A 20,986-nucleotide genomic window follows, 5' to 3' on the forward strand; every position below is an offset into this window, starting at 1 on the left:
TAGTAAGAAATGTGTACTTTTATATTGGCACTTCCATAATGAATAGCAATATTTTGTTTTATTTATAGCTAAAATAACTGAAAACACCTACTACTAAACAAACACCAAAAGCATTTACAGTATAATTTCCATAACACTATTCAAAGCCCTTGACTAATCCTGTGATTGTATTTTTAAACGGTTAACCTTATAATTAAACTCCACTATTAGAAATTTCCATTAAAATACACATACATGCCAACTCATATTTTGTACAATATTTTCCTTAACAGCAATAAATACGACACGATTAAAATTAACAGGACCTATAACTTTACAAACATAAATTGTGCAAATGAACAAATAATAGATAGTGATATAAATAAAAAACAGTTAAATATTTATACTTCACAATGAAAAATACCTGTTGCAAGCCTTCAGTCCCATAGGCTGTTCTCATTTCTTCTAGTTCTCTACTCAGCTCTTCAATTGTCTGTTGTTTTTCAGCCAGCTCTTCCTCCATCATTTCCAGCCGTGTCTGAGAGGTCTGTGCTTCGTGCTTAGAATGATTTTCACAGATAACAATATCTTCTTCCTGAAACAATCACTTTTAATTATTCTATTGTATACTACTACATTCAGTATGTAAAAGGTACAGTTAATTGACATTTCTTAAAGCATTAGCTGAAATGGCAAAGCAGCATTATATTAGTTCAGCAACACCAGCACCCACTGCACTGTTAAAATAAGCACCTAGAAAATGTCAACAAGCTTTCCTGCACCTCCCAAAATGCACCTCTGTTAATTTTCAGACCTCTTATAGCCTATAAAATTACAAGGAAATGGAAGAAGACAAAAATGTCCGATTAAATGCCAATGGTACAAGAAAAAATTAAGCAGAGAAACACAAATCAAGCTTTTCAGCAAGCAAGCATTTCAATTGCATTACTATACCCTGGTCACATCTTCAGGTGCGGGCCTTGCTTTCACCATTATGTTTGATAACACATGTACCTGTTAATTCATAATTACAGTTATACAATACCCAATTAACTTGCAATATTTCAGGAAATTAAAATTAATGTTAACACAAAAATTGCAAACACACAAATAAAAAACAGCTATCATGTTTCAATTTGTCATGTTTATACACTGAATATTTCTGTTGAAGCGAACTGCTCCAATAGGACAGAATAAAATGTGGAATATATAAAAAACTTTAAATGTTTCTAATATTTGGTTTGACAATTAAAATACAATAAAACTTTTCAAACATAGGCAAAATAAGTTTGCCTCACCATGTAGGGGACAAACTACAATAGGCTTAAACTTTAGCAGATACTCAGTAGAACAGGTCTCCTCTTATGCAAGTAAACATTTTACTTTACTCTTTGAACAGGACAACAATGACCTTATAAACCTATAATTTTGGAGGTGGGCACCTCTGTGAACAATCGCCCCTTGGATAGAAGACTGAAGACTTTCTATTACTCGGATTGCCACTCATCCTTCTATTTGCTTCTTTCATTTGTCTCCCCTATTCAGTATTAATACAATATAGACTTGCTACAGTGTTCGTCCGCCACCTACAAGTTGGAATGACTGACACAGTTGCCTTACCAAAATGTAACCTCAGAAGGCTCTCCCTGCTTGGACCTTCCACCTTCTCTTCCTCCAGAAGTAGAATGTTTGCCTCTCAATCCAGTCCAGACCCAACCTCTGCTGCCTTTTGGCTAGGAGGGGCATTTGAGTCCTGGTCAGGAATGGCACAGGAAAATCCTAGGGCTGTGCTTTTAAAACTACCTTTAACAGCCACTACTGCCCCCTGCAATTCTGAAACTAAAACCTCTCTAGGTCACTGTGAGGTGACCTGTCTAATGTAATAGAAAGCTATAGATAATTTAGCAGGTCTAGCTGTTTCCACCTATCAGAATTTGGGGCTCTTCCTCTTTAATCATGCCCCACTGTTGTTCATATTTTAGCTCTCAGAGTAGCTGTCTCCGTGGCTTCATTCATTATATTGAAATAATGCATCCCCTGCTGGTGGTGGTCTTCTGTCACTTACCACTTGAGTATCCGACCTCTGCTCTGCACTGTATAAATTTCCCTACTGTTGCCGTCCCTGCCTAGTCCTCCAATATATTATGTTTAAATATTGATATTATCTGTAATGACTGTTAATTTGACCAATTTGTTCATGGACACAGTCTCTCTATACATTTCCAAAAGACTCCTACATTAATACTGTGAAGAGGTCGAAAACTAAGCAAATAAAAGTGCATAACAATATCCTTTTCATCAGAAACTCTCCACTTTTCTATGGTAGCTAAAAATTAACTACTGTTAAAGTTTTTAATTAAACTTTGTGTATTCACAATGGTCTCCACTATTCAGATCAAACATAAACCACAGTTTAATCACACCAGACATTTTGCTCAGGTTCTTTAATCTGTAATTATAGCCAATGTTTAAATTTACCTCTTCTAAATTTCTTTTTCTCTACAGTCCTTTTCACAGGGAAAACTCCCAGTATTGTATAAAGGTACTGTACCTCAAAAACACCCACACACATTTCAACAAAGGTTGTGGAGGATAAAACATTAAAACACGCACCCACACAAAAAAATACTTAATGCTAATGCTGATTTAACTTTTCGAAATAAACAGCTGTGAAGGCAACACATCAACAAAGCAAATAATATTTTCTGGTACAACACGAACATGACTACTCTTTACCCTTATATCCTCCCTCTCCCTGTAGCTTAGGTCTTAGCTCTTTAGCTCCACCCAGGTGGTTTTACTTGGAGAAAAGGTCCTAAGGCCAAAAGGCTCAATATATTCCAACAGGACAGCACTCGATAATTAAACCACCGTGATTGATGTACAGTTTGTTAACACTTCAATAAGATAATAAGAGATCTTGCTGCAGCTTTCTAGTTATTTACAAAAACTAATTCAAATTACTCCAATAAAAAGTTCAAAGCAAGTCCCCTTCTTCTCTATCTTCCTCTCTGCAACTAGAACTATTCTAGCACCTTGTTGGGTATATGAAAAACTCTGAATTATGTTCAGCTGTAATGATGCATTTCTACATTGTTTGCCTAGCATTGTAAGAGGGCCTTATTTCATGTTCAATGTGCAAGTTAAATTAGTATTTATATATTTGAATACTGATTATATATGTGGAAACATATGCATAACCAATTAATGTATAAATCACAGGTAAACAATAACTGATTATATTTGCAACACATTATACCCTTATGCATAGTATTCTTTCATTAACTTTTGAAATGCAATTACTTCATGTAATACTAAGACGAATGCAAGTGTGTGAGATGAACTTTACAAGGAGAATTGTAAGGGTCTTCATATACAAGAATGTATAATATGGAGTAGTTGATTTTCAAAGAATAGGTGTTTAATTATAACAGCGCATCTTACTTTACCTCTCTTAAGTCTTTTCCTGTCTGTCAGATGAATAATCTTTGCACTTGTATGGGTAGATTGAGAGATTATAATTGTATTTATTAGCGAATGATATTCACAAGATGACAGATGCTATGAAGAAAGCTCTCCTTTTGTAATATGACAAATCAGTGTACTTCTCCACTCTTTACCCTGAAATATCTACCATTTCAGCAGCAAGTGTATCCATGACATTTTCAGTTAAAGTCACTTTCCCCAAATACATACAACAATTTCACTATTATGAAACGACCCTTTATTCTGGCGATTCTACAATGTAATAAGTTTCTACTCTACACAGTAGTCCTGTCATTATAAATTACCACCATAAAAATAAATGATCTGCAGTGAACTCTTGGACATCAGCAGCAGGACAGACTGCCTTACAATTCAGAGAACATTACACTAGGGTAAACATTACCACCTGGGAAAAAAAAAGCATAAAGTTGAGGGTCAAACAAAACTTCAATGGACTTCACATGGAGAGTAAGTCTCATTTCAGTGCACAGACTTTTGGGTGCCACAAACCTGGGAATCCTGCTCAAACTTAAAATCAGAAGAGTTACATACATCATCCAAAGTCAGTGGTAGGACATTCCACTGAACTCAGCTACTTTGCGTAGAAATGTCATTCATACACACTGGCCAGTATAAGAGGAGGGGCATTACTAACAACCACACCCTAATAACTCTGGGTAACTAGTCTCACTATACTGATAAACAGAGCTGAATATGTTCTTAAAACATTCTACTGTTAACTATGGCTTTCATTTTAATAAATAATTTAAATTGTTCTCATGAAAATGTATGCATTTATTTGAATTTATTAGTTAAACATTCTTAATGTTACATTTATGTTCTCATACAAGGTATGTGATACTTGTACTGATAAAATTAAAGTGCTGTTTCTACAATAAATAGTGAATATTGGATTTATGCTTAAGTGCAACAAACCCTGACTGGTCTAGATGAAGCCAAACAACATCCTCACAAATTATCAACAGATTAAAGTGCATTGCGGCTTGAAGGACCCATACAAATACTGCAGATTCCTCACAAACATGAAAAGACACTTCTTTAAAAGGCAACGTATTTTATAGCAGCCTCCTAACCTCTCTCTCTCTACATTAAGCGGACATGGCGAGGCAGAAGGGGCTTGGAGTTTGCTTTGCTAGCATTTTTTGAGAGTGCTCAGAAGTCCCAAGGAGACAGGTGCTACCTACCCTCTTATTCATTTTCAAAGAATAAAAAAGGGGAACATCGCTACATGAACAAGAAATCAGTCTTAATACAAAGACACCTTTATGACTAAAATGATTCTGTTATAAACTCCAACTGTGCTTAGGTGGAATTAGGAGCTGTGGGCATTGGAGGAAAGGTTTATTTTCACATTTTTAACATATTTTACTTTATTTGAAATGAGTTGCTAAAAAAACATTAAACAAGTTTGCCTCGTGTACATAGAATTTAGGTCTTGAGAGGTGGTGGTGCTGGATACTGGTTGAAGCCCCTTGGAACTTCAGCAAACATATTAGTTTCCTTTCCTTCCTGGGTATCTGACTATAACAAATGTAATTAAAATGGACAACGCCTTTTGCCACAGTAACTTTCAAAGTTTTACTTAACAGTACTGTAAATTAATGAATTCTTAATTCAGACAAGGTCTCTTCCATTATTTATTTAATGGTGAATTATTTTTGTACTTATAACTTTTTGTTTATCTTTTGTAAAGCATTTTGCGTTATACATTTTGGATTAAAATGCATTATGTAAATAAATATTGTTATTATTATTCAAAAGAACAGAGCACCCATGACTGTTTAGGCTTTAAAGTGTGCTGCTCCCCCTTTAACAATCTACACTTAAACTAACAATTTTAACCTTTAAACGACTGTGGTATAGTTATAATGATGTCATAGAGCTAACTGTAATGCTAAAGTTTTTGTCCTTAATTTTAAAAATTTGTTCTCTATTTTCTTTAACATTGATCATTTTTCTAATCATACAGAAGTTTTTTCTGTATATTAATTTTTGTCAACTGACATAGCTAAAGGTACGCAAATAAATAATTATCGATTATTATACTACAACATACTGTACACTACATTGAGATAAACAAAGGCTCACTGGTCCCCAGTTTACATTCAAGTGAAAGTAGCACAGACAATCTGGCCTCTACTGGAGGTACAAGTTTACATAAATGAATTATTCTATGTTTATTCCACAGCAAAAATTGCCACCTCCTTTCTCAGCTACTCTCCAAAGTTGCTGGTGCTCTGATATTTCAAAGTTCCTTCCATGTGGCTCCACACACTCTCATTGACCTTTTCCACTGTGTACACTTTCATGATGCTGGCTCTACCTTGCACCTCCCTTGAGGGTCAGTGGCAACATCATATGACTCATTTCCCCAACTCTGTGAGCTGAATCAAGCCGGGTTTCCTTAAGGAGATTCACCGGTGACCATGCGCCCGCATCAATGAATCTTTAGCAGAGGAGAAGTGCCTCATAAATGCTTGCAAGTAAAAGCTGTCCACCCTCTTTTCTATGCTCTGCACCAGCTCTTTTCAAGGTCAGATACTAACCTACCAATGACTCTGCTTACTGTATATCCAGATTCTATCCTCTTTATAATCTGCATTTTATTTCCTAAAGAGATTACTTTGCATTTTTATGGCATACTGGGAAAATTACATGCTTTTATATCGACAACTAATACACCTTGTCTAATATGGAGGTATGACTTTATGAATCACTCTCTGTGGACGACATGCAAGTACTTTTGCAGGTAATTTGATATCTAAAAATGTAAAATGTACACATGCAAGTCACCAGAAAGATCCTAGCTTGGACTAGCTTATGGGATCGGTACCATGAGTATCAATGGTCTTACCGCAAACCCCACATAAATGGTGTGAGACAGAAATGGCAACATGAACATGCAGGCTGGCAGTCCATGAGGCAAATGAGATCACATTGGGCTACATAGAAGGAGCTGTGGAAAGTTAGACAGTGGAATCAGAATAACCCCTTCAGAAACACAAAATAACTTTTAGGAAGCAATGTTCCTTGATTTTGATGCCATAAAAATTATTAATTTAGTAGAGGATCTTAAAATGTATTTTCTTAAAAGGGGTATTCATCTAAAAGCAAGTATTATGCATATAATAATAATATGTATATTAACAGTTCTATTTTATATTGAAAGGATATTTTGCACTACTTACTGTATTATTGCTGAGCATTAAAGCAGTATAAGACAGTAACCAGACATTATATTTAGACTAATCACTCCTTTAATTACTTACAGTATCCCGTTTAGGAAACTGTTAAACCCCTTTCCCAGGGGTGGGGATTACAGTATGTAGCTTTTATATAAAGAAACATTCTAGATTAAAAAATTGTGTGAACTCACACTCCTATTGACCTTAATGAAGCTAATTAAGCAGCTTGCTTTAAATGTAGTTTGGGTTAGCTATTTCACCATTAACTGTGATCACAAGTCAGTTCTGGACACGTTTGTCTATACCTCAGTGTGACTAAGTAAACTGTACCTTTTGACTACCATTAATTATGTTTATTTATCTTGTTTGGTTAATTTAATATGGCATTTAAATCCTCAAAATATTTTTATCAATACTGTTTACTTAGAGAAACTTTTTGTATTTTCAATATTCAGGTAAAACCAGAGGCTTTAATAATGTTTTTACTCTTTATTCAGCAATATCAGTACAATCATTTTTTAAAATCATTTTACAGAAAGAACTGGTGAATAGATTTTCTTTTCTTCTACTATACATTATAATCTACTTATAATTATGTATGTTCTGTTTGGGAAAAAAAATCTTCTGTTTAAGTTTGACTTAATTATTTGCAGTGTTACTAGAACTAGTATTCTACCTTAATAATCTAGGCCCCATGCCAAACTACCAAATTTAAATGTGATAAAAAGAAAAAAAATTTTTTTTTTTTTAGAAACTACACAAGAACTTTTTATGCACCGAGCATCTTTAGCATCACCTTATTATTTGTCAATGTGAACCACCTTGACTGGAATTAAGGGTGTTGATGAGTAAAAGGAGTGGATGGATGAAAACTACTTTTTTTCTGAATACAAAGAAAATAAAAATTAAAGAAAAAAAAAAAAACTTATTTAGTGGGAGAAATATTAGGCAATTCAATGCTTCATCTCAATGTACTCTTTAAGATCATGTTGAAATTTCTGCACAATATACATTTATTTATTGATTGAGTGACCGAATGATTGGCTGTATGATTTGTGCTGTGAGTCTGTATCCTTTTGTTTATGTTTCTGTTTGCATTGAAATTTTCCCTTGGAATTAATAAAGTTTAATCTAATGTAATCTACATGATGGTAGCAACAACAATATTGTGTCATTTTTTAACTCAGTTGAAATCAGCATTAGTTGTACTGAATCAGTACAATTAATGAAATGAATGAATGAATTTATTTACTTATTTATTTATTTTGAGTAGGACTGGCTACTGCAGTGCAATATTCATATGTTGTTCAAATCGTTCTTTATACAGCTTTCAGTTAATTCAGAATTCTCTACAAAAATCAATGCAAGAAATAGAACATACAAATACATAACTTCAATTCTCAAGTCCTTAAACTGGCTTCCTGTTAACCTTAAGGCTGACTTCGAATTCCTCATTTTAACACATAAAACCTTAAACAACCCGTTTACCTATATGAACTTTTCATTACTTACAAAACAGAGCCTGCTTTAAGATCTCAAGATGCCAGCCTACTTAAGATTCCAAGTATTAATAAAATAGCAGTGGGAGATCAAGCTTTTTGTTACCGGGCCCCAAAACTATGGAATGATCTGCCTGATTATTTAAGAAATGTCCATCCACAGTCAGCTTTAAAATCCAGGATGAATACCCTGACTAGAGCTGCTGATTAGCTGTATATACTGCATCTTTGTTTGTTAGTCATTTGTACAAAAATTAAGTAATACAATAAATGCTAACCCTACTCTACTCTCTGTGTCTAATTGTAATGCGTGATGCCACCGCTCTACTACCCAGCTGTTTGGCTGCCCATGGAAAAGACATCTGAGAAACTGGAAGCCTTCATCAGATGCAAGGATTTTGTCATGATCGGATAGCCCAGCACACACACAGTACTATAGCATGCCCTGTAAGGCATGGGAGGCTAGTCAGCCGAGGTCTATAGGACTGTGACTATCTGACTTTGTCTTCAGTTTTATTTCTTACATTTGAATGTTGACCAGGATAATAACGTTAATGAATCCTATTTATTTAATTTCTCCCAGTCATTCTACTGTGGACTCTGTCTAACGTAAAACTGCACATACAGCATTTCAGATGAGGCCTCACATTTATTTTCCATAGCTAAGAATAACCTTATCAAAAGCCTACTGAAAATGATAATAAATATTATCAGATGTACCTGTTTAATCATGTGTCTTGTCCCTCCCACAGCATTCCAGCATATTAGTGAAACATCTCCCCTGTCTAAACATATGCTGACTGGTCAATGATAAACTTGCCATGTACTGCTTAATCTTTCCAATTAATGTGAATGTGATATATGTTAAGCTTCTTGCTCTATATATACTAGGAACACCTTTTTTACATAACACTACAACATTTGCTGCTTTTTCATCTGTATGACTTTACAGTTTGTGTATTATTTTAAAAATAGAAGGATCAAAGGTTTATATACTCTTATGTACTCACTAATCTGTTCATGGACTGTAGGATAAATGTTATCTGGTCCAAGTGATTAGATTGATTTCTCTTTATACAATATCCAAATCACTGAGCACATCTCTAATAGTCCAAATAACTGCTGGGAGGTATCAGTTCCTTTTATATGCAACATTCAGAAAAAAGCCAGTTTAGAACAATCGTCATTTTACTCTCTGTATACTTCAGTTCACCCTTGCTTTTCCTGAAACACTCCCCAATCTCAGTGACCACTATATTAATACTAAAATACTAAAAGAATATATTTTTGTAACTGACTTTTTGCATTCCTAATATCCTTTCTATTCACTTCTCTAATCACCCTACAGAGTTAACACTTATTTTTGTTGTATGAATTTTATACCTGTTTTTTTTTTTTGAAAATTTTTTTTTAGTTCCTTATTTTTCTTTATATTTTTTCTCTTTAATTTCTCATTGCTTCTGAATTTTGGGATGTAATTTTGCTGCACTGTATGTAAAATAATTCTACATCTGCTATGTGATCATCTTCATACAAAATGTGCCCTACTAACCCTACTAAAGCCAAGCTTAACATGTTAAATTTTTGAAAAGGCATTCTATCAAAATACGGTGAAAAATATAATATTGCCACATGTTAATAGCTTGATCACTCCTACCTCCTGAATTCTATCCTGATTGTTACTTAATGAATAACAAAGTCAAGATAGGCTATCCTGTTTTTTTGTGTTTTCTCCAATTTTAACATTTATTTCTTCTTAAATGTGTTAGTACCTTTCAAACATTGTAAATGTGAATTTCTAGACATGGAGGAAGTAGGAGTAGGTTATCAATATATACCAAAACAAACATCTAACATATCACAAGGAATTATCTTTTACAAAAGACTGAAAAACATCTGAGCAGTCCTGAATGCTGTTTCCCACTAATCACTTTTTAAAATTATAATCAGACTGTAGGCACTTCAGACAATAGATATAAAAAGTCTACAAAAATTGCAGATTTTGTGTAATAAAAAACAAAACCGATATAAGTTCTGTCAGAACTTTTTCCACCTTTATTGTAAAATTGCATATACAAAGAAGGTGAAAACAAATTACAAATTCTTTAGTGAACAAAGGATTTAAAAAAAATCATACAAAAACCTGGCTGCATTAGTGTGCACGCCCTTTCACAATCAAGGATGTGGCTGCATTCAGTATCGACCAATCACAATAAGGCTCACCTCAAATAATATTTAGTATACACTTGACATCAATTAAAGTGGCTCTGATTAAGCTTGGATAAGGTTTGGCCGTTTCTGTAGGATTATTCTGATATTCTGTTGCTTGTGACATAGTCCAAAAGCTATTGTCTGCAAAGAGCTTTAAAAACATGAATGGGATCTCATCATTGAAAGGCATCAGTCAGGACAGGGGTTAATAAAGTATCCAAAGCATTAAACATCCTGTGGAGCACGGTGAAGACGGTCATCAACAAGTGGAGAAAATATGGCTCAACAGTGACTCTACCAAGATCAGGATGTCCCCCCAGGATTGATGAGAAGACAAGAAGAAAACTTGTCAGGGAGGCCATCAAGAGGCTTACAGCAGCATTAAAGTAGCTGCAGGATTTCCTGGCAAGTACTGGTTGTTCCCTACATGTGACAACAATCAGACAAAGCACTTTACCTTTCAGCATAACAATGACCCAAAGCATACTATACATCAAAACCAATAAAGCAATGGCTTCAGCAAAGGAGGACCAATGTTCTGGAATGGCCCAGCCAGAGTCCAGACCTTAATCCAATTGGAAATCTGTGGGTTGACCTGAAGAGAGCTGTGCAAAAGAGATGCTCTCTTAATCTGACAGATGTGGAGTAGTGGGCAAAAACTGCTTAAGTACAAATTTGCCAAACTGATAGATTCTTACCCAAACAGTGTGAGTGCTGTAATAAAATCAAAAGGTGCTTCAACTAAGTATTACTTTAGGAACCATGCACATTAGTGCAACTAGGTATTTGTATGATTTTTTTTGTTCCTTTATTATATAAAACAGTTTCTATAGTTTCACCTTTTTCTGTATAGATTGCAATTTTGTAGTAAAGGTGGAATAAGTTTGGACAGGATTTCTCTTGGTTTAATTTTTATCACACAAAACTTGCCATTTTGGCAAGGGTGTGTAGTGTTTTTATATCCACTGTGGGTGTTGATGAAGTACATAACAGGCATTAGTCTTGTAAATTTGCCATCTGATTGCTAGACTTATTGATCAAAGATGAACTGACATATCTGCTGACAAAAAAGCACCTAAAAGTATGCTCATTTTAAGGTTGTAACCAGAAGTAGGACCCTTGCTTACTCTGATGGACACAATAATCCACCTACTGTACATGCAGGTGTAGGTTAGTAACTGGAAGTAGACCTTGATCCATTTGGTAAAGACCACATTAACATAAATTAAAAATAGCTGAATGCATCTTTTCAGTAATTTTAGAACCAGAAAACTGACTCTTTCTCTATGGGGATTGAAAACACTTTCTTTGGGTCTTTTCTTTTTTTTTTTTTCTTTTTTAGTTACTTCAACTAGAGCTGGAATCCCTCTAAATACCCTGAGGTGATCATTAGCTCTAAATTTTAATTATGAAAGTTGAATACAGTCTGAGAGAAGATGGCTTACTTCATGGAGGGAATTTCTACATTTAAAATCTTGTGCCATAAAGAGTTGTGTTTTTCACTATGAAGGTGTAGAGAACACAGCAAAGAGTCTAATGCTAAAATTGAGGCAAGGGAGACCACACCACACTGTTGTTCACTTAAACCTGGAGAGACTTAAGTCAACAGGATCAAATATCATTATTAAAAGCTTGGAATAGTAAATCTGGTTTATTTATGCAAAGATAAAATATAACTTTAAGTAACTAGTAATAGCCAGCTAAAGACTATACTGTATTGATCAAATTTAACTGTTACTATGTAATAAGCTAATGATTAAATGTGTCAGATAAACTTCTAGCATTTATTTAATTTACACAAGGGAATTAATTCAGAGATTAACAGTTGACCCTTTCTCTAATTTCATAGTAAAAGGTGTTTAATTTATGGCCTAAAGGTTTAGCTTCCTCTCCCTGATGATATTAGTGCAAGGGCAACATGTACTGCGACATTAGTGTTTTCATTACTGGAATTTTAGCACAAACAGTAACAATAATGACATCTTATCTGTTACATGTTTGTCTGTCTCACCTTACTGGCGTATACTATTTATACTGACAAGTAAGATGGGACACAATTACCCCAATTCTTGCATATATCAGTATTATGTTTCTTAAAATGGATGTGGTTCCTGTACATTGATATAATTTATGGATATCCTATTTACAACGAAAGGTAAAAATGTAAAAATACATTTTACATTTACATAGAGATGTAAATGAAAAGATACAGAAATGTGTCATTGATTATTGGCACTGAGAAAAGTAAAGCTGATGATTAATTAATTGACTGATTAACAATTAATTTCTTACTCCAAAATACAGTTCTATAAAAATGATTGAAATATTGATTTAGTTTAAAATGAATGCGATTAGAGGGATAAAATAATAACTTGATTGCAATTTTACATAATTCCCTGTAATCAATACACAGTATAAAGATTTATGTTTCCTTCTAACAAAAAAAAGACACCAACTAAACTACTGGATTGTCTAATAAACATATTCAATAGGTTTTCTTTGATTTGGTTTTCAGCACTTTGCTCTCAGGATCTCTAACGGAATACCACTTTCCTTTCAGTAATGAACTCACTGGAAAAAGATCAATGGTATTAATCATAATGCTAATGGTGTGGGAATTCACGGGACTTTTTTTTTTTTTAAATAAGAGCATCAAATAAATCTGAGTAGTGTGGTGCAGCATATTAGTGAATATGCTAATTGCATTTAACCTGCATGAATGTTCCACAGGTCACTTGGCACACTTAGGGGATAAAAGGGATCTGAGAGAGAGAGCCAGAGATCAGGACAGCAAGAAAATGAGATAGAAAAAGGAAACCGGCAGAGTGGAGGTAGCTCAAGGAAAAGATAAAGAGGCCAGGATCGACATTAAGCAGGGTGCAGAGGAATGAAGGCAAGGCAGTCAGGGAAGCTTCATGCAAAGGGAAATAAACAGTACTCTTGGGGTAGGGTCACTCACAATGAGCAATGAAGAGAAGCAGGAATGATAAATAGATCCAAGCTAAAGTTTCCATTTATGACAAAGAATGGTGGTGGTGGTAAAAGGGACCATGGCTCAGAGGTCCCCATGTATGCAGAGGGGTGGTGTCTGGAACAAAAGACGAAGGATGTTGCAAGTGCTCACTGGCGTCTCACTCTGTTGAGTAGACCAGAAAGATGAAAAGAGAAGAATTCAAAAGAGGGATGCAATGGGGGCTTGAGTTTTAGAGAAAGGAAAAACTAAATGTCAATCCTGACTTCATTTTAATTCTTGACTTTAACCTTCTTATTCTGTTTATTTGCTTTACTTAAGGATTTTAACCTCCACTTAGACACTGATTTTATCATAGATTATTTATTGAAAAAGATTTTGCCCATTAACTGTTGGGAATAACATGCACAGTGCACTTGCACCAATATTGTTGTTTGTGTCCTCATTGCAGTGGTCCATCTTTGGTTTCATATCTATTGATGTCCCGGGAATAGTTGATGCTAAAGCTGCAGGCACCCTGGGGCTACACAAAAGTAGTGTGCAGGCAACAGAGAGACAGAGCAAAAATTGAGACAAGGGTGTGAGTTCTCATTTTTAGTAATGCGTGTTTTAAATCAGTTTATCACAAAAACTGACACTAAAAATGTCACAAACATGAAAAACAAAATATTGGACACAAACCCCAAACTCACAATGAAATATTCGAGTCACTATAATTTTAATATTTAACATTTTAAAATCTTACCTCAGAAGAGTAATCATCAGCTGTTGTAGAAAGTTCACTCTCAGGCTAAAAAAAAAAAAAAAAGACACTAAGAAATGGTCAAAGCAGCAAAAAAGCATTAAAGAGGATACAAACAGCACAGAAGATGGGAACACACAAAAATCAAGAGTGTCTACCTCTTTTTATAATTCTACAATTTTTAATGTACTAAAATATACCTAAAATACATAGAACACAATTGTATTATTATGTAGTAAAAACTATTGTGACATAATATAAAGTTATTCTGAATTAAAATTTTGAAAAATATGACTATAGCTTGATATGCAAGAAACTAACATCACATCTTGTACAAAGTTGTGTAACTAAAGTAAAAATGTACTGTTGAAGGAAAGAAAAAAAAAACAGTTTATAGAGATGCACAATATATCGGAAACCGTATTGTTATCAGCCGATGTTCATTAAAAATGACGACATCGAAATCGGTCAGATATGTACATTTAAACCAATATGGCCAACTGATACTATTCGGCTTATCAACATTGTCAGTTCACTAAATAATTAAATGTTGATTTCATTGTTTGGCGAGGCAGACATTAAGCTACAGAAAAACATGCATGCAAGCACAGCCCCTTGCGCTCACAAAAAAAAAAAAGGGTTTCCTAGTTTTGCTGACAGGAGCACTACACGAGTTGTTTACTCATTGGGCAGATATCATTAGTAAAGCAACATGTCAGCCGTGTGGTCATATCTTTCTGTGAAAAATGAAGACCATATAGTTGCTATGAGCTCTGCCTGCAAAACTGAGATAATGCGATGAGACTTTAGAATTAAATCTTTCAATATCACAAATTTAATTAACCATCTGAAGAACCACCGTAACGAATTATACACAGAATTTTTAGCAACTAATGCAACCAAAATGAAAGTTAACTCAGACGCTGGCGGTAGCCTCATACAGCAAACCCTTCAGAACATGAAGACATTTCCTCAAGACGGCACCAGAGCTAAAGGCATAACTACTAACCAACCTACTGACTAAGCTTTTTCCCTAGATGAGGACGAGGGATTTCGTCAGCTACTACATCACTAAGAACCTTGGTACATTCTTCCAAGCCAGGGATACTTTGCAGATGTCTCACTGCCTGCATTATTTGATGTGATTGTTTCTTAAAATGTTTCTTAATGTGTAGCAAAGTCACCAGCATGGGCGGCATGGTGGCGCAGTGGTAGCACTGCTGCCTCGCAGTAAGGAGACCTGGATTCACTTCCCGGGTCCTCCCTGCATGGAGTTTGCATGTTCTCCCAGTGTCTGCGTGGGTTTCCTCCGGGTGCTCCGGTTTCCTCCCACAGTCCAAAGACATGCAGGTTAGGTGCATAGTGATTCAAAATTGTATCATGAAAGTTTAAAGGAGGAAGCAATGAATCCCAGAAATAATGTCCTGAAAAAGCTTTGCAGAGGGTAGGAAGGTCTAAAAATGTTCCTAACCATTGTGCAGATATGATACAACTATATGAAACATTTGGCAGAGGTTATTTGCTGCTAAAAAATGTGCTAGCAGTTGTGGAATACACAGGGCACACATACTTTTTCCAGCCTGGATTATGAATTTTAAAAAAATGTTCAGTATTGACAAGAAGAGGTGTTTGGTCATTATTATGTGAAGCTTAAGTGTTTGTCTAATAGCACAACTTTTATGGAATATCAGAACATATTTTCATGAGTAACTAATGCAGATATCCAGGTATTTCCAAGATTTCACAAACATTTCCTTGCAACTGTAAACTAGCCAGAAACTTTATGATCTTACTAAGGCCATGGATAAGTTATCCTTAGCATCAACTTTCTTTCCCAATTCTGTCATAGTTAATTCTTTTTTTATTTTATAGATCTTATTTGAAGAAAATTATATTCCATAGATCAGATCGAACTTATACAACAAAGAAAATAACATTACATATAATCAAGTCAAACTTAACAAACCAGAATTCAACCCCCACACGAGGGAAAGAGAAGAGAGCCAAAAGCAAAAGCAAATATTTAAAAACAACAAATAAGGGTGAATGTCCTTTTCTCCGATATAAATGCTTATTCTAAAATTTCACTAATTAGATCTTCCCGAATTTTAAAAAAGGTCTGAAAAGATCAAAGTGAGTATTTGATTTTTTTTCAAATTCAAATATTACAGAACATCAGTTACCCACTGATTTATAACAGGTGGGCTGGGATTCTTTCAGTTGAGTAAGATATGTCTACATGCTAGTAGTGTGGTATAGGCAATTACAATCAGTTTGTCTTTCTCCACATGAGACTACACCAAACACAGCTGTTAATGGGTTAGGAGTGATTGTAACACCAAGGATGTATGATAGTTACTCAAAGATTTTGTTCCAGAATGATGTTAATTTGGTTCATGCCCAAAACATGGGGCCCAGTGAAGCTGAAGCTAGACTGCAACGTTCACAAGTTGAATCTTGGCCTGGACACATTTTATCAATTTTAAATGAGAAAAATATGATCAATGAATGATATGAAGTTGAATGACTGAATGCTTTGTGAATATGGAGCTAGTGTGTATTCTGTGCATGGCTGCCTTCCACTACTTTTCTGAGATTTTAAGTATGAGATCCTTTCCCCATCGTACCTTAGGATCTTTGAAAGAAAGAGAGTATAATGTTTTTATATATTTTTGACATGCTGTCCGAGTCTTCAAGACTGATCAGTATTAAAGATGGGATCAGTCTTTTTAGCTCCTCTTCTGCTTCTTCAGGAGACAAAGATATAGAATTGACCTTCAGTAGCCACTTTCAATTTGGATGGAAACAAGAGGCTGCATGATGTTCTTCTTCTTTCAGCCGTTCCCATTAGGGGTTACCACAGCAGATCATCTTTTTCCATATCCTCCTGTCCTCTGCATCTTGCTCTGTTACACCTAACCACCTGCATGTCTCCTCCCACCACATCCATAAACCTCTTCTTTGGCCTTCCTCGTTTCCTGTTATCTGGCAGCTCCATCCTTATCATCCTTTTCCCAATATGTCCAGCATTTCTCTTCTGCACATGTCCAAACCAATGCAATCTCGACTCTCTGACTTTGTTTCCCAACCAACCAACCCAAGCTGACCCTCTAACGTTCTACTCCTGTCCATCCTCATCACACCCAATACAAATCTTAACATCTTTAACTCTGCCAACCCCAGCACTGTCTCCTGCTTTTTGGTCAGTGACACCATCTCCAACCCATATAACATAGCTGGTCTTACTACCATCTTGCAGACCTTCCCTTTCACTCTTGCCGGTGCCCATCTGTCACAAATCATTCCCGACACTTTTCCAGCCACTCCATCCTGCCTGCACTTTCTTCTTTACACCTCTTCCACACTCCACGTTACTCTGTACTGTTCATCCCAGGTATTTAAATTCATTCATCTTGGCCTCTCTACTCCCCTCTAATCTCCCTCTCATTTACATACATGTATTTTCTCTTGTTCCTACTGACCTTCATTCCTCTCCTCTCTAAAGCATATCTCCACCTCTCCTGGGCCTTACATAAGTGCTGTTTAATGCTGTAAAATGCAGCTTGTTTGGCACCTGCTGAAGGGGAGAAATCTGGGAAAATACGATTACAGTTATTTTCAAATATAATCTCCTCTTTCTATCTGAGAATCAACATCAGGTTTTCTTTAATCAGTAGTTTGTCAAAATGGCCAATCATGTTTCTCGGTCTTGAGGCATTTGAGCCACATATGCAATATGCTGCTGAGTTCTCAGTGTCCAATTTAAAGTCCTCTCCAATTACTTTAGAGTCGTGCCGGTAGACACTGCTGTAAGTAACTAAATGTCCTCCTCTACATTCTAAGAATGTCAAATCCCCTCAAAGTAATGGTTAGATATAGATCCAGTAGTGATGATCTTTGATCATCTTTGTGCACTTGTCATCATGCGCTTTTGAATTTGCAGATATTCTGCACTGTAAACAATATAAAGTCACTATTTCAGAAGTCAACATGGAGCTGGTATTGTTGATTGTCTATTAGGTCACATTTGTCTAACAAATTAATTTTTATTAACTTCAGGATAAATATCGGTACAGTTATTTCGGATCTGAATCTGTTGCAAAAATAATTTTAACAGGGCAAAGAAAAAAAAAAAAATTAGTCAAAAGTCTAAATTGAGTAGCAACATTTGCACTTAAACATAGCAAATATGGACAGTGAAACAGCTCAGAGTAAAAACAAAATGGATATGTATACAGATAATACACTCTTTCATATACATCTAGCTTGTAAAGATGCAGTATGTTCCAGAAGTACTGAATGAATATCATATATCATTGCAGGGTTCAAAGTAAACCTGATTAAATCTAACTGAAAGAAACATCTATATATGATTTCCACCGGTTAACAGACATTTGAACAGCTCCCTTTTACCTCCTTCAATTTTCCTTCCAAGGAAGGTGAACCAGGCAGTCCAAAGCCAGACTCATGACTTAGAGATATTATAACCCTCAAATAACCCATAAAAAAACTAAGAATTTCACAGAAAGAGCTAAAGAATGTGGCTGAGTTGGTCAGAGCAAAATTAGTCTAATTTTGGATGTGTTTAATGGGACTGGAACCATTTTTTGAAGGAGACTCCTGTTGACATCTTGTAGGTGTTTTATAACCAAGTAATGAGGAACAAAAGTAAAGCTGGATTTGCACATTACTGCAACAATATTTAAAATATTATATTAAAAACTTCAAGAGTAATGGTGTTTAAACTATACTATAGTCAAAGACATACCTTGGCTTTTCTTGTACTGTATTCATATGCATAAGTGTGAATCTTTTATATTTAGTAGGGATTTAAGGTAATTAAAATAAAGTATGTCTTTGTCTGAAATTAAAAGGATCGGACTCCTTTTTCCTTGCAAGAAAGATTAATAACGAACACAAGTAGTAGTTTGCTACTTGCTCATGCTTGTCTATGAATCCACATTTAAATGAAGAATACGGTGATATAAAAATAAAACTGATTTGTTGGTAGCATAATCGTTTTGGAAACTTAGTAGTCTGATATCATTTCTCTGTTTGTTAGCATTAATCTAATTTGTTACAAACAGTTGCAATGATTAATAATACTTAAACAATGACTATGTTTCTCTTTAAATTGAAAAGCAAATACGGGATTAATACGGAGTATAAATATTGATAAAATTAGTTGGGAAGGGATTAAAAAGTGTTCCATGATATGATAACTAAGTGGACGGATATTAGAGAGATACACAGACTATTAAAATTTTTCATGCATCAGTTTGAGAAAATTGGTACAAGGTAAAGAATATCCATACCTCTATTGTGTAGATCTGATCATGTTTTATAGTATCTCCACTTCTAAGTGTCCTTGATATACTAAAATCAGCAGCATCAGTGGAAGCCCCTTTTGCTGTGCTCTGTTGGCTTGTTTCTCCACTCTGTGAGTGCACATGATCTGGACAGTCTTGTATATGTCCTTCTTCTGTACAGCCGGATACCTTTTTCTTCTTTTTCAGTCTTTTCTGACCATCAGCCTGTGCCTTCTTCTGTCTGTATTCAGCTAACTGAAAAATAAAACCATTAACTCAAAATGCATGTTTCTTGCAAATCAAGAGATTAAAGCAATTGCTTCGAAAGTACACTGGAAATAAAACACATTAGTTGTTTCAAGTGTTCTGCAGTAATTCCTAAACATAAAGGCTTTAGTGAGTTGTCTCTTTACACCATTAAATATACTACTCACTTAACATTACCATGAAAAAAATCTTCACATTGTTATATTTAAGACATAGAAACATAATTAAAAAATCAAAACACATAAAAAATGCAAGCAAATTTAATTTTGTGTGAAGCTTTAAAACTAATTGTAATTTTAATACTCACCGTAACACTACAAAGTTTGGTAAAATTTACACGAAACATGGCAATATATGGTTGACTACATTACGAGACAAAACCCTCTAGTGTCTGGCTCAATATTTTCTTTCTACTCTGATAGTGTAATCTCTTAAATGGATTAATTTAACAACTTTTAAGCACAAATGCCGACTTAATGTCGCTTACAACAAATTAACATCAATGTAAACTATGCTCTACTTACAATGTCAATGTCTGACGAAACATTTAAACTAAAGTATCAAACAGTAAATTAACTTAATATATTAAAACTAAACTCAGAAAAAACAACAAAATAAACACATTCAACAAAGTATTAATTACAAATAAACATTAGCACTCAGAAAATGAAATGTTAAAATCAAAATGTCCCTTTTAAAGCATGGACAGAAATAAATATTTGCAAAACTGTCATTACTGAAAATAAGGTTTCTAAAAATTTTAAAACGAACATTATAAAAAAAAAAAAAAGAGAAAAGTACAAACAAGAAAGACAGTATACAGTTTTCATGGTAACAAAACACCTAATTATTGCTAGATACAATTACAAGATAAAATAACACATGATTACTAGTTGCTCACAAAGATTTGGCTCAAAATGCCAACTTAAATTACAAGTACTTAATATTCAGACTCTGCTAATCTTTTAAAGACTTTAGTGTGTGTTTTGTTAGAGTTAAATCTTAAGCTTTAAACTACTTCTTAATTATGAGACAACCAGTATTTAGCACCTGTTGTATAAATAAAACCAATTCAATATATCTAAAATAACATTTGTAATTAAACTGAGTATAATGCAAATGTAACACTGTAGAATCTGCAAGAAACCACTTGGCAATACAGTAGACCAGGTTGCTTCAAACTTAAAATAAAAACAGGTGAATTTATATATAATTTAAAATACAGGCATCTGAAACAACATTAATTCTGTTTGTTACATATTTACATTTTTTGTTTTGATGTAGTTAAATACATGCCTTAACATATAGTCAGTAAA

The 20,986-nt window shown here is 34.6% G+C and overlaps 1 protein-coding gene across 7 annotated transcripts in view; it reads right to left on the minus strand.

Moving 5' to 3' along the window:
- akap9 (A kinase (PRKA) anchor protein 9) overlaps positions 1 to 20,986 on the minus strand; it is a 268,377-nt gene that overhangs the window by 207,284 nt on the left and 40,107 nt on the right. For 6 of the 7 annotated variants that reach the window (XM_051936179.1, XM_051936183.1, XM_051936182.1 and 3 more), the window contains 4 exons: positions 19,410 to 19,658; positions 14,098 to 14,142; positions 934 to 993; positions 404 to 574 (listed from right to left, as the gene is read on the minus strand). In XM_051936179.1, the coding sequence (XP_051792139.1) occupies positions 404 to 574; positions 934 to 993; positions 14,098 to 14,142; positions 19,410 to 19,658 (525 nt within the window). The remainder of the gene's footprint in view (positions 1 to 403; positions 575 to 933; positions 994 to 14,097; positions 14,143 to 19,409; positions 19,659 to 20,986) is intronic. The other variant, XM_051936181.1, reaches the window with a different exon arrangement.

The sequence above is a fragment of the Erpetoichthys calabaricus genome, chromosome 13 (assembly GCF_900747795.2).
Source record: "Erpetoichthys calabaricus chromosome 13, fErpCal1.3, whole genome shotgun sequence".
NCBI lineage: Eukaryota > Metazoa > Chordata > Cladistia > Polypteriformes > Polypteridae > Erpetoichthys > Erpetoichthys calabaricus.